The sequence below is a fragment of the Aplidium turbinatum genome, chromosome 16 (assembly GCF_918807975.1).
Source record: "Aplidium turbinatum chromosome 16, kaAplTurb1.1, whole genome shotgun sequence".
NCBI lineage: Eukaryota > Metazoa > Chordata > Ascidiacea > Aplousobranchia > Polyclinidae > Aplidium > Aplidium turbinatum.
In genome coordinates, this window is record NC_137487.1 from 13,713,635 (window position 1) to 13,728,627 (window position 14,993).

Below are 14,993 nucleotides of genomic sequence, written 5' to 3' on the forward strand. Positions count from 1 at the left end.
AGGCAAAGGCGCATGAATATTTGATGGCACAAAAACTTGAATCTTCTCAAGTCGGATCACATCTGCCGCAATTGTTTGAAACTGTTTGAAACTTGCAGAAACCAAAGCTTATTGCTGTTTTGCTGTAAAAATGAAGTAAAACGACCCAAGTTATTTACAAAGTTGTGCAGTGTTCAACTAGGCCTACATTGAAACTACTCAGAAACGTGCAAAATTAATCAAACGGGCTGTTTAAAAAATTTTTGATTTAGTCATGTTTCATTGAAAATATAACAAGGCGGTGACTTCTGACCGAGTCCTATTGGCTTTTGTAAAAAATGGTTACCACCCCATAAAGTTATCCAAAAGACCTAACTGTGTTTATAGCTACTGGACATATATGAGACCTGAAATTCGTTGAGTTCTTAAGCCCTGATGTTTACAGTAAGATTATTGGAAGTGGAAAAGGTTTTCTCATGGTTTACTATGCTTATGTAATGCATTTCAATAATTACAAAGTCATGAAAAAATGCAAGTACAGTAAGATTTCTTTACGTTGAATGTCGCTTTTCCATTTCATAGCGGATATAAACACGATATGACAAAGCCGCAAGCTTGAAAGAGAGATAATTTAATTTGAAACATGCTGGGAAGAAAAAGAGCAATCTAAACATTATCAGAAAAGCGGAAATTAGAAAATTCTTTATCAGAACTAGTAACCTGCAGAACATATGAGCTAGAGCAACATCCATCTCTTTGCGAAACGTGACTCAAAGATCAATATGCAAGTATGCAAAAACCTGTGTTGAAGAAATATTAAACCAAAAAAAGACTTTGCTAAAAAAAATTTCAAGTTTTGCAAATCTGCACAAAAATATATGATGGACGCCATTGTCTTAGGTGGTGTAACAACATTAATGGGAACATGGATTGACAACTGTTCACTGCGATTTTAGCACAAAATCGAAACGTAAAAAGTGAAAGCTTCGAGTAAAATATTCTTCTTATTTTTGTCTTTTAAAAACATTTATTTCCCACTTCAATAAAAAAAAAAGGGGGACTTCACCAGCCATATAGTTCTGCATTGAAGTTTGAGACACTCAAATTTGATTAATTAAAAGGTTTGCAATATTAAACAATTGTGAAACTTCCATGCACCCATGAGGGTCAAATCCGAACTTACGATACTTAGTTTTTTTTTTTTTAATTTTTGAAATATTTTTAGAAAAAAAAAATCGAAAAGCTTAAATACAGATTTACGATGGGTTGTTTAGTCGATACATAATTACAAATTCTTAAAAATAGTTGTAAATTGTGTCGATATGCCTTAAATTTTCTGCTTGAAATATACCATTTGCTGCACAAATCAAGACACAATGCGTTACCTTTCTGTTTGCCGCAAGAAAGATATGTGCTTGTGTGTCGACATGGACCATTTCAAAATAATGCGCAGTGTTTAGTTTGGTGTAAAAGCGGAAGTACATAAATAAACAAAGTTTCACAGTGTATGCATAAGACACTTGCATTAGATTCAATAAGCTGAGTTGTGTAGCATTGTGTATACAGTTTAGCCAGTATGCCATACGCACACGGAATCCATAAAGACTCTGAAGTCAGTGACAATTCAATTTTTCTTCTTTTTTTTTTGTTGTTGCATCAAATACTTGTTTCCGTACGTAGCAGAATGAAGGTAAAAGCTATTAATTATTTAATTTCATGTTGACAACAGAATACTTTAACGTTCTTAACGATAAAATAATTTTCTTAGTTATTGTTTTCCTTTTCGAATGAAGCCGAAAGTGAAGATTTTTAACTCTGTCTCACACGAAGTGATTTGACTGACTTGCTGGAGGAGTGTTGCCTCAACTATGAACACACGTAAGAAACTTGAAAACGGCTCTATATTAATGAGATTTCTACTGAAAGTGGACTGAAAATCTATTTGGAACTGTTACACTGAATAATGTTTCTATCATTTAAATCGTTATTGAATTGAAGGTGAGTCATACTTTCTATTTTGGCTTCAACTTTTTATGATGACAGCAACTTGGTGTGGCCTTACCGTTCTTTCGGAAACACATTAACAAATATCTTTCAAATTCCAAAATTTAGCAGCATACTTTGTCACTTATTTTTCATAAGCTTCAGGAAAATTTAAACCGTAGAAATGTAGATATTTTGGAAATCCCTGATATGCGCAAAGTTTGCGCATTTGTCTTAACCTTTTAATCAATTTTTATACAATTGAAAAATGAAATGTCACTTAAAAGTAACTGCATTACTTTTATATGTGGCGTTTCATCAAGAAATTTTACAGCTTGTTTGAAAGTATTCATCGTTCGCATCAAATTTACTTTAAGTTTAGAACCAACTGCAACAACTTCCATAAGTTAGACTAACGTTTTTCCATAAGTTAGATTAGTTAGATCAACATCAACTTGCACAATTCTACTGCAATGTAGCTTACATACGTGCAATAGAAGTTCTTCCTGAAACAAATAGCTAGATCAATGTTCCCCTATTTTTTGTAGTCCCGGAACTTTTTCAAAAAATTATCAAGTTTGTCATCCCTAAACTTTCAAAACTGACCCTTTGTAAAAACTTCTAACACCAATGCATTCAAGGCCTCATAACATTCCACAAACCGCTTTTTGCAGATATTTATGGATATGCTACTTAGCCTACAACATAATTAGCCTGTGTTGTCTTTCCATTTGGAACTGTTTATTAGGCTATTTGCACCTTGAAAATGGAAGAAGTCGAATTGTTCTAGTCACATTTACTTTGATATTTGAAATTTCTGCGACTTTCTAAATACACACATATGTTACCTAGCAGACTAGTAAATTCACGACTTACTGCACTGAACCACTTGGTTTGCATGTCCATGCTTAGAGATTTACAATCCACAACGGGAGAAGCAATACAGCTTATTTCTTGCATTCATTCAGGTTTACACACCAAGCTATTCAACAGTCTGCAGAGAAGTATAACTCTATGCCTTTAATAGATATACCACCGCTATTGTATCAAAGCAATTATTGTTTCCTGATATTGTACTCGTCTTTTCTAAAGTAGTATTGCTATTAGGTATGTTAGTTACGGATTACTCATTTCAAAACACGCGTAAAAATGGCCGGCTTCAGTGGATGCTCAATGACAGCATAAACACTTCTTTGTATGTTTAATGTTTTTTTGTTTTGTTTTTAAGGTCTTGCAAAGCTGTGATAACACAAAAACTTGACACTTTGTAAGTTTAATTCGCAAACTAGCACTTAGAAAAGAAAACGTGGTATTTTTCCTGCAAATAACGTTGAGAGACGATAAACTAATATAATACGACTGAGTTTGTTTATTGCCATGTAGTTCTTTCTTTTGCGACGAGTTCAAACTTTGCAAGAATCAAACTTCTTGAAAGGTCTTAAATTATGCATGAGTATTCACCACGCTTGGTTCAAGGATCCAGCCATTTAATCATGGTGAATAGACAGACATCTTGATCTATTACTCGATGAAAACTTCTCACAAGGCGTAAATCACACTTGTGCGCTTTTCGTATTTCTCAAAATCCTCTTCAAAACACAATACTTTGCGATCGATAGAGTTGCTAGTCCTGTATTAATTTAAATATTATTCACACCTTGCTGTTTCATCAGCAGGCTATTAAGCGATTATCCCTATCGTAAATGTACAAGACTTGTACAGGAAATATTGTAGTAAAAACTAGTGCCGAATGAATCGGCATATTGAACACTTGGTAAGTACAACGATCTGGCGATGTTGTTGAGCTGCTTTTAAATTTTGCTTTCATTGACTTGTAAATAAGACTGTGGTTTGCGTTGCTGCATTACAAGTCTTCAACATATATATGATGCGAACACATTAGCAACTCAACTAATTCTCAGTGCTTTTTTTCAAGAACACAATCAAAATCATTTTGAAATCTTTAAAATATAAAAAGTCAACTTTTGGCTATCAGAAGTCAAAGTAACAACACTGTTTCTGTCATTGAACTGGTCGGCTGCATAGCCGAGTGGTGAGAGCCTTGGAACGGCAACCAAAAAGGCGCCGGTTCGAAACCACTCAAGAGCATGCGGCTGTGTCTCTGGCAGGACACTGAAAGGCACGCCTGAAGGTGGACACGAAGATTGGCTTCCTTGCCTTCCCGTACACTTAATCTAAATCTTCAACCACCGGGTGTAAGCCTGGATACGACAAAAAAACAATTGAACTGGTATAGTTTCGTGCAGACGCAGTGTGGTATAGTTTTAATGAAACACACGCGAAGGAAATGTTAGAAATGAGTAAACGTTTAGACCTATTTTTCTTGCTCTGACCATTGCTGTTTAATCATTCAATTAACATCAATAAATTAGAATCATGATCAGAAAGACCGTAACACCTATCATTTTCAATTAGGCAGATTTTGCTTTTTTTAGATAATACAAAGGTACGTTTCTGTTGAATCAAACATGTTTTTAAAGAACGTTGTAGATCTAAAAGTATAAAAAAGCTGAAATACTTTTCAGTTGGTCGTTGCTTAATTTATGGTATCTAAAAAGTATTTACAATGCATTCAGTTTTCTTTCACGCCCAAATATAAAGCATATTAACGCCAATGATTTCAAAATATTGCAAGAGATGCTCTACTAAGACATCAAGTCATTTACAAGTGCTATGGTTAAAATGCTACAATCATAGTAAATAAATTTTAAACGAAGCTAACTTTAAAAACCAACAGGTATTGCTTCACCGAGTCATTGTAAGCTAATGTTGCCACTGCGCTGGACTGGCAATTAAAACCTTAAAAGGATATAAAATTAACCTAATGTAGACCAACTTCAACGTTAAGTTGGATCAGTAAACCTAGAAAGATGAAGTTTGTGCTTTATAGCCTACAGTACATAAAAAGGTCAACAGAAAGCAATTCCAGGTCCCAAGAACATAGGTGTTTGCTTTCATATTGTTTGTTTTTAATTTCAAATACCCCGGCATCTTGTTGTTGATGTCATTTCACTAATTGTTGATGATGGAGTTGGCAAGGCACCAAACAAATCACGCTGTCAACCATTTTCGACAAACGACGCCGTCTTGACGTTTTTCAATGAAAAGATAAACCACTTTAAAGCTCTTCACTTGCGCGGTTGGGTGTTAGTGGTAAAAAGATAAGTAATTCCTTCCTTTTCCAAGGTGCATCTTACACAATATCAGCTTGCTCTCACGAAATCAAGGGCTTTTTCCGGGATTTATGACACTTTCTGTATTCAGACTCCAAGATGTCTCCATTGATTGTATCTACATGCAGGTCATTGAATAAGGTCAATAAAATTTTGACGACAACCGATTTGAATAATTACAATAAAAACCTTCCAGTCATATCTGGATTACTCTTTTAGCCATCGGATTTTGAGTGTAAAGCTCTTCTAGTGGCTTGTAGTCGTCAAAAAAAATGACCTTTATTATGCGGGTCCACGTGGTTAACTTTTAATTGGAGTATTAGCTTAACTGGTCAAAACGAAAATTTTACAAAACTGTCAAAACTTTACAACTATAATTTCATGACACAATATAATTTTGTTTAGAACGTTTTGAACGTTGCAGTACGAAGTTGATTTTTCAGTAATTTCAGGATAACCAACTTATCTTCAATCAAAGAAATAGTCGATAACATACGCTGCGTGGTTTTGTGAGTTCCAAAAAACATTACCAAAAAACATAGCCTACAATTACTGTACGCTGTAAATAACTCCAAAGTTTTAACTTCAAATAACTCCAAAGTAAATAACTCCAAACCTAAAAACATTATTGCCTAAAGTCTTGATCATTTTGTAAAATTTCGAACCTTATGATTTGAATTTCAGCTTCGTTATATTGAAACTGTGTCTATGTAAAATTAACAAGTTAAGAGAAATTTTCGGTCGTATTCAGAGCATTGGATGTCACTCAGGGGTGAAACAAGACATTAAAGTACGTCATCGCACAGTTGCGCTTTTCTGGCGCCATTGCTTTCATTCATTGATGTCTAGTTAGAAGTATTTTGTCAAGTTATTCAGGAAGTGTTTTCAAGCCTTCAAAGAAACAAAATGGCAGTGTCCTCTGCATGCGTGTGACAAGCGAATCATTTGTCGAGTACGTAACTTATGGCAACTTTTCCAGAAGGCGAAAGGAAGTTGGAATGTTGCTCGCACGCTACACAAGAGACCACAGACAGTATCTTCTAACTTACCTCCGATGAACTGAAGATAAACGTATTTTGACAGATAGGATGATCACCCTACACTTTGTTATTATGCCAATATAGACGTTTATCTAAAAAATATATAGCGCTACGCAATCAGCAAGTGTCTGCTTTCTTAAACAAAAGAAAGGTTATATAATATAGTATCAGTCAACAAATCAATCACTTTTTACATTGATTCAACGTCTGTAGACTTTAATTCTATATAAAAAATGATTGATTTACTGACTGGGTATGCATCAAAGGGTTAGAGTGTCGTTTCCATGTATGAACACAAGAATGTTGTTTAGTTTATGTATTCTATTTCATTTAAAACAAAGCAGTAGTTACTCGCCATAGGCTATAACATTGCAAAGGCTTTAATTGATTAGTAGGCTGTATTTAGCCGTTATGACATCAATTTAAAGCTAACGTCCCGCACAAAACATTATCAAATGTTATCATATATTTTCATTATCTAAAAACTTGAGATAAATTGAAAACTAAATTTGCCAAATGCTGTTGACATGCATTTGAGGCTCATCGAAAAAAGTTACATCAATGACACTTTCGATAACCTTTTGCGATTCTCTGTTAAACCTGATTACGCTGCTATTCTTGGTGTTAATAGTAGCACAGATTGACGGTTGTTACTATGTTCTTCCGCGTAAGAAGAACTTTTCGCAAGTTCATGACTTTTTGCACTGTCGTTGTGATCTCCGCCAGTGGGGCAGAAAGGCTTTGAATTTATTCTTGTCATCGATCGTCCGCTAGGTAGAGCAGAAGGTTTTTTAGACGGTGACTTTGTCACAAATAAACAGGAAAGTTCAGAAGATCTGCTGTCATCTGCAAAATGAAAAATATAGTTTAGCTTTCGGTATTTTGGCTTTGGGTAATGTTTAAAAATAAAAAAGTTTTTTGTTGTTGTTGACAGTGGCACAGTTTGTTAGCCTATATACCTTTCCTTAATTGGATACAGCTTAAATTTGGAGCTTGTCCAGTTCTTCTTGGAGGATGAACAGTTAATCCTGCATTATTAAAACATAAGTCCTTATGTTTTTGTTTTTTTGTTTTACTTAGAATCTTCAAACTATCAAAGAAGATTTAAGTGAAAAAGAAAAACGTTAAAATTCGTCATATATTGTTTGATGGAGCTTTGGTAGAGAGTTCGCTTTTTGTCTGTCTATGGTTCAATATATTGTTTGATAAACAAGACCCCTCAAAACTAAACAACAACCTTGCATGCCAAATGATTTAAAGATAACATTAAAACGAAACCTACCTAAAGTCTTCAAGGTCACTGCATTTTGTGACGGCAGCGGTTCTCTCAATGACCTTGCGTTTCTTGTCAAGGTAATTCGAGATTTATTGCTAAAGTTGGAAGAATCTACCTCAGAAAGCTTCTGCAAATTAATAAAATATTATGAGACCAAGCGTCAAGCTATATAAAGACGTAAAAACAGTTGAGATTAAAAAATTTTCACAGTTACATTATCTCCTGGTCACACGTAATTGAGAAAAAATAAAAGGGAGAGCACTGAAGCATATAATTTTAATTTACAAGTACATCAAGAGAAGATTAAAATACAGTAGTCCCTATAGTGAGACAGTTCTTGTAAAAATTTCCAGCTTTTTGTCCAGATACAGTACACAACTCTCTATCAAACTGTAATCAAGTTGATCAACGCTTTCTTGAACAACTCAGCCAAAATGGAATTAGTTGCGCTGTATTGTCATCTTGCGGTTCAAAGATATACGTATTTAGGCCATTTGGTGTCCCATCGTTTAAAATTAATTGCCACTTTTTTATATCATTGAAACAGGTTACCTTTGCGCTTTTTTTGGTGATGTTGATTTTGTGAGCGTCTTTCAAAGTACTGCGAGCACCGTCAAAAAGCTTGGCAAAGTTAAACATCTCTGTGGTGTTATGAAAACTTTCTAAACAAAACATGTGTGATTGACGGCAAGCTAGTAAGAGCAAATAGTTTTACAAAATTATTTAGCTGCTTCTGGTGCTTCGTAATTTAAGAACATTCAATTTAACAATACTTAAAAAAAAGCAATTGAAGGTGAGTCCCATACTTGATCCAAGCATCGGGGCATGAGAAGATAAGGTTCTCATTATACTAAGCCTTCGGCAGTAATGAGAGTGCGGCCGCCAATTCCTTTCCGCTTTAACAACTACGCCCACCCAATCTATTATACCCTGGGTAAAGGTGAGCGGTGTTTTTCAACAACCAGCTTAAGCCAGGAGTCGAACCAGGATTACATGATGGGAAAGCGAGCGCCTTATCCGCTGCGCCATCACATCCACCCCAACAAAGCAAGTACATAAATTTAAAAAAAGAATGACTAAAAGGTTGTAATTTAAAAGCAATGGCCTCAATATTTCAATATCGATAGATTAATAACAGAACAAAGCCTTAAACAAGTATTTTTTAAGGTTACTTTCGACAAATTCATACTAATCTTTTTGCATACTTTTGAAACGTTTTAGTCAACTCTTTTTAGATGTAAAGATGGCTGTTAAAAATGTGACAAGTGTACACAATGACTCTAGCTTTTCGTGCAGTTTTCCAAATATATTCTATATATAAAACTACAAGATTTTTCCTTATTACCAGCATCTTTGTAAGTCTTGATGTTGTCTCGTCTTTCTAGTTCCACAAAGTTTTTGGTGGGTAGTGTGCCGCAAGTGTCACTTGTCTTTGGACGATAAGTCCGGTTCATAAAGTTGTCAGCAGGAAGAGACCTACTGGCGTAGGACATTGTATGAGCAGCATTACTTACTAAGGTCCCAGATCGAAGCAAACTTGGCATCTTTGATTGTCTCACTCTTTGAGGAGTGAACCCACGAACTGGACGAAGATTGAAGTTGTTCCGTTGAGAAGAAATGACGCTAGCCGATTGAATTCGACTTCCAGAGGAAATTGCATTGGCCCCAGCAGAGTTCGAAAGATATGCAGGAAGTTTTGATGCCGGTCTATTTATAAATTGTTTAGGCTGTTGTACGTTTGAAGAGTTTAAGTTTTTGGGCTGATTTGTTTGAGCAATGATTTGTTGAGTTGAAAGAGCGTGAGAAGAAGGGTGGTTGTTTCCTGGAGGTTTTGGGGCTGATTGAGAAGCTGAAATTCTCTTTTTTTTCTGGCGTCTGTTTTCCCATTCATCATACTGGCGTTGTAATTGCAAATGCGCATACCTCGACATACGGCCATTCTCATTAGCACTTGATGCTTTGAAATGCCTCGGGTTGGAAAGCTTCCTGTGATATTGATTTAAAGGAACACTTGGACTACTGGGTGGAATTAAAAGTTGCTTTGATTTTTGTTCGTTGTTTTGATGCGAACTTTGCCCTTGAGCTTTATCCGCAGCGCTTCTATAGGAAGTTGAAGAGGAAAGAGCTCTTTCTTTAGCTTGTTGCTTGAGAAACTGTTGCATCTTGTAAAAAATATTACATTGTATGATCATAAAATCAACTACTGACAAATAGCAAAAAAATTGAGTAATAATTTGCATTTCTAACATTATACAATTTTATTAAGATTAATAACTTGCATCAATTTCTAACTTATAAATACAACCATTAATAATCTGTAAATTATTTGATAAATTGAATATTTACCTTCGGACTTAGAAAGCTAAAGCGTTACTGTAGACAGTTTTGCATACTTTTGTAGAGACTTTGAATGACTGACACCGACCCGGTCACATGGTTTAAAAGGAAAACGTTTTTCGATTGTTGAAGTGTTTTTTACCTGTGAAATATTTTACCCACTAAGTGCTTCTATAAAACACAACTGCACTTGACGTGCTTGCTCAATCGCACACGCCGAGAGTTGAACCAGAGTTGCTTGATCTTGCCGTTTCTTAATATTGCAAATTCGGGTGCTTATCCAACAAAGCTATCGGGGCGAACTCTTATAGTGCAGAGTGTAGTTTTAAAAGTAAATAAATCCTATCTCAAGTTTAGGAACTTAATTTGGGGATTTTGCACTTAGATACTTTCAAAATCACGCTTTTCACTTACTTTACTCTGCAACGTTTTATTGTAAACTGCCATCAGACCGACTTTTTTTTATCTCATATTGTATAAAAATACGAGGTTTCGATTGCCTGTAACTTAAATGTATTACACCAGTACTTGAAAAAGATCATAACCTGAACACTGTGAACAGTGTTGTTGATTTATTAGACATGCTGAAAAGCAAGCAACCTGGCATCATGGTTTTGATTATTCTTTTTGATCAATATTTCAATTAGTTACGATGGTTGTTTGAGACCAGTTAATTTAGCAAGTTAACACTATCAAGTTACCGGAGCACAACCATGTGGCACTTCAGTATTAGTCAGTGGCGGATCCAAAGGGGTCGATTGCCTTTCTAAAACACAAAAAAATTCCAAACAGCCACTTTGTCTGTTCCAGATCATTATCAGATCTGACAAAATCTTCACTAGATCTGGACTAGAAAAAGTGGCTGTCTGGTTTAACTCTTTTCATGGTATATTTGCAAGGTCTGATTATTGCAGTAATCCATCATTGTGTTTTGTTAAATCGTCTCTCAAAGACTAGTTGCTGGATCCGCCTCTCGTTTATCAATAGACAGTGTACCTGTATTAAATCCAACGAATCCCGTCGCCCAGGGTACACTCCAGTCGGAATGGCTGCAAAAGCACGTCCACCGCTTGGAGAGTCATCTTTGTTGATCACACGGAATGGTGAAAATGATCCATTTATGGACAGCTGTTACAATAGATAGAGCAGAGTACACATATTGTGTCATGGAATCACGTCAGCAAAGCACTTTTTTTACATTGATTACGATGTATCACAGGGCGGATTTACTGGCTGAGATTTGAAGCAGTGACGAGGAAGAGATTAAACCATTGTTACATAATGAATTGGTGATAAATAACTTGAATTTTGTTTCAGCTAGAAGTGGATTAATGTTTTGATGTTACCAAGTAACGATTGCCATGACATCACCCGTTTAAGAGCACGTTTGTGTTTCGAGAGGCTGCTGATAGGTGCCACAGACATTCAATCTCATAATTTTATGTTTATTGTGCGGCCATAAACTAATTTGGTAAGCTAAAAGTCACGATTAGTTTGAGTTTGTCTCTTTTTCTAACGTAGAAATTTGTAGTAAGTTACAAGAACTCTCATGACAACAAATTGGGAAAAAGTACAAATATATTTTACATGTCATACACTACACAAAATCTCATTGTTTAACCTCAAAAGGAGTTTAAACGAAACGTTGCTATTTTATTATTTGTGGCTCACTTCGAATATCCCAGAATGCTAAACCAAATATATCTACGACCGCAAACAATTATTTATCACACTTCAATGCTTATATGATAAGTATATAGATTATCTATAGCACATAAGTAACACACTTTTCATTTTAAACACCACCTTATCAATCAGTCATATTTTGTTTTCAAATTTTTTTATATCATTTCATCGCTTGAACGTTGTGTAGTAGTTTATTGTACCTACTTTACCAAACGCATTGCGCATGTCATAAGGATCTTCTGTGCTTGGAGGAATATACTCTCCCAAGACTTCTTTATCAGAACCTTGGGAGAATAAACTAAAACTGTCGTCTGTGTCTTCTTCAAAATTGTTGATAAAATCATTCACCGAATCTTGGTCTGATAAATTATATTCCACTGGAGAGGGTTGATGTGTGTCCCGTGGAACAACATGAACTTCCACGTCCAGATCAAATTTAACTGCAAACATACTGTAAAGACTAAAAACTGGTCGTACAATTATCAAGGCTTTTTGTTGAACCTTTAGCTTTAATTTTTTTAATCTGAAAGTTTAATGAGATGCGTGAAGATGTCCATCAAGCTTAGGTACTGTTATTCTTACCTATTCTAATTTACAGTTCCCTCAAATCTGTATATAATATGAGCAGATATAGGAACAACGCAAGTAAGCCATAAAAGTAACAATATCGAAATCTTGTATTATTAACAATTATCATGATTATTAGCCACGGAAAACTCAATGGCACCGTTATTGAGTGTTTATTACGGGCTTCTACTATACACAAACTAAAAAAAAGTAAGTAAGCTATAACTTTAAAATTTGTTTTAAATTCACAAAACCGCAACAACGAAATCATACGGTTACCTCTTTGCTTTTTAGAAGCGCTTCCTATGCTTCGGGTTTTCTTCATTGAACTTGAAGGTGGGGTTGGTAGCAGTTCTCTGGAAAACTGATTCAATGACCAAAGGTTTCCATTGGAATAGGTATCTTTTTCGTAAGCACTTTCTTTGTTGGACGAATCCTCAGACTCTGCAGGGTTCAACATCCATAAACTATTAGGCAAATTTTTTGCTGTTACTGTTTGTTGCTGCTTGAGACCATCCGAATGATTTCCACGAATTGTCTTGAATTCAACAGAACTGGTTGTGTTTTCATGTTGCTGCAACAAGTTGTGAGAAAGAACAGTTTGTTTAAACGCTGTTTCTTTTTGTTTAAATTCTTCAATCTTATTAACTGCATTTGTTTCATCTGGTTTTGGTTTATTAGAAACAGCTTTAACTCGCTCATCATCAGTACCATCAGGTAAAATGGGTCCCGAACCTGAATTTTTCATAGATGGTCGATCCATGGAGTGGTTGACAGTAGCAATATCACAGCTTACACCATTTAACACATTAGGAGTAGTCTTGCATTGCAAACAGGTCAACGTAGGCTGGTTTTCTAGGTTCAGTATTTCACGATGTGCTTCCCAAGCTTGTTGGTAATGGTGATTGTCAATGTTCTTCTGTTGTTTTAAATGAGAATTGCTGCTTTTAAACAAATTTGAAGAACTTAACTTTGACACGATTAGTTGTCTGCTATATTGGTCCTGGTTTTCACAGCTTAAACTATTCCAAGGTTCTCGTAGGATACTTTGAGATGCTTTCTCGACTTCTCTATCATTAGAACCTGTGACAAAAGCAGAAATAGACAGCCTTATTAAATGCTTTTCATCGCAATAAGAAATTTGTAAAAATACCTTTGTCGTCAAGCGCATTGTTCTCTGTGGTTTTGTTTTGATAACGTTCTCAACTATTTAGGCTTCGCGCATGGTCAAGTGTGGTGCTGCTTTCATTGAAATATCTTAGATAAAAACGTTAGTTTTATGAAATTTTAAAAACAACAAACCTGTTTGCCTTTTACTGTTATCACAGACGTTAGATGGCTGCCGATTAGTCAAACAATCTGATGAAGAAATAACTTCAGCACTTCCTGTCTTTATACAACCGGGCAAAGAATTCTTACTGAACTCTTTTCGGCTTAAATTGTTGGCAAAGGAAACGTCAATGGCTTGTTGGTCTTGCTGTCTATCATCGTGTTTAGGGCAACATGTTCCACAATTACATCCCTTGTTCGCTTGTTCTTGCCGTATCTCGTTACCATTGTTCGTCACATAATTGTAAAAAGGATCTTTATTGTCACAATACGCACCATTGTTTGTAATGAGCCCATCGCCACGACCCAAGCTTAAAAAATCTTTCTCAGGTAAAGGATTTATGTCATCATTATCTTGAAGTTTTTCATTTGCACAACCTTCTTTCAGGACCACCTTCTTCGTACATATTGCTTCAGTGTAACAGGGTCTACATGCACTCTGACAAATGCAAGTAGCTGGTGGTGCAATGACTGGGTTTTGGCAGCTTGAAATCGTGCGAACCTTTTCGCTTTTGTTTTGTTGTTTGTCAATTCGTATAAGAACATAGCTTCGTTGCAAATTTCCCAAACGATCATCCATGTGAATCGACGAATTCAATGCAAGCAGACTTATCAAATCTTATCAGATTTCAGAACAAGATTGAACCCAAATTAGACTTAAGGCAGCCTATTATTAATTCAAATGAATAAGCCCAAAGACGAAACGCAAAGTCTGATGAGCTATTACTATTTTTTTATAAATATAATTTTCTTCATTGCCTCTCCGGAATAGCTTCAACATGTGTTATAAATTGTGCTATAATATGTTAATAATGTAATGTGTTATATTTTGAGCTATCGTAGTCTACAATTGGACCGAATGCGACGCTATAATGAAATGAACTTGATTGATCGATGAATGTTTTCATCGCCATATCAGCATATTAGGCTAATTTCTACTTACATTTTATTTTTAATATATTCAAAGTTTTGTTTTTCTGGTCAACAAAAAGAAAAAGAAGTAGCCTAGTAAGAACCAGTAGGTCAAGCTTTAGTGCAAAGGTCGGTAACAAAAACGACCAGACCGCGATCCGATAAGCTGTTGCGATCGTGAATATGTTGGGGAGGTATTGCCGACTGCTGAATAGCCTACAGGTTGGCACAAAACTTTTTTTTGTAAACATGTCAAACAATGTTGCAGGCCATTGATTTGAATTACGGTACACTTGACTTGCGTGGGCTTTATATTTTGCATTAGATTAGACCAGGGCAGTTGAGAGGATAATTTTTGCCCGATACCAATAAGATCTGTTCCCATATTAAGACACTTCTTATAAAAACGTACTGTGTATAAAGAATACGCTGATGATTTCTTCAAGTTTCCGGCCCCTTGGAAAGATTACGGACCTCTAAAATCATTTGTCCGCCCCAATAGCTCAGTTGGTTAGCAGTGACTTCGTGCACGAAGAAGCTTCAAGATCAAGCGGCGCTGCTTCAACTCTAGGGGTGTGCGCTTGAGCAAAGCATTCTAAGGACTCCCTTCATTCAGCGGCACCTAATGGATGGAATAATTTCCCGCAACAACACTTCAACAATTGGAAATGTCATTGTCAATCTCGGTAA

At 35.7% G+C, this 14,993-nt stretch overlaps 1 protein-coding gene across 1 annotated transcript; it reads right to left on the minus strand.

Moving 5' to 3' along the window:
* Positions 1-4,295: 4,295 nt before the first annotated feature.
* Positions 4,296-13,971, minus strand: LOC145785235 (uncharacterized). Its single transcript, XM_082596919.1, has 9 exons — positions 13,365-13,971; positions 12,342-13,145; positions 11,700-11,935; positions 10,806-10,937; positions 8,818-9,634; positions 8,025-8,134; positions 7,479-7,599; positions 7,156-7,224; positions 4,296-7,042 (listed from the first exon to the last, which is right to left on the minus strand). Exons 1-9 carry the CDS (start codon positions 13,969-13,971, stop codon positions 6,801-6,803), a joined length of 3,138 nt encoding a protein of 1,045 aa, XP_082453045.1. The 3' UTR covers positions 4,296-6,800.
* Between the last annotated feature and the right edge of the window lie 1,022 nt (positions 13,972-14,993).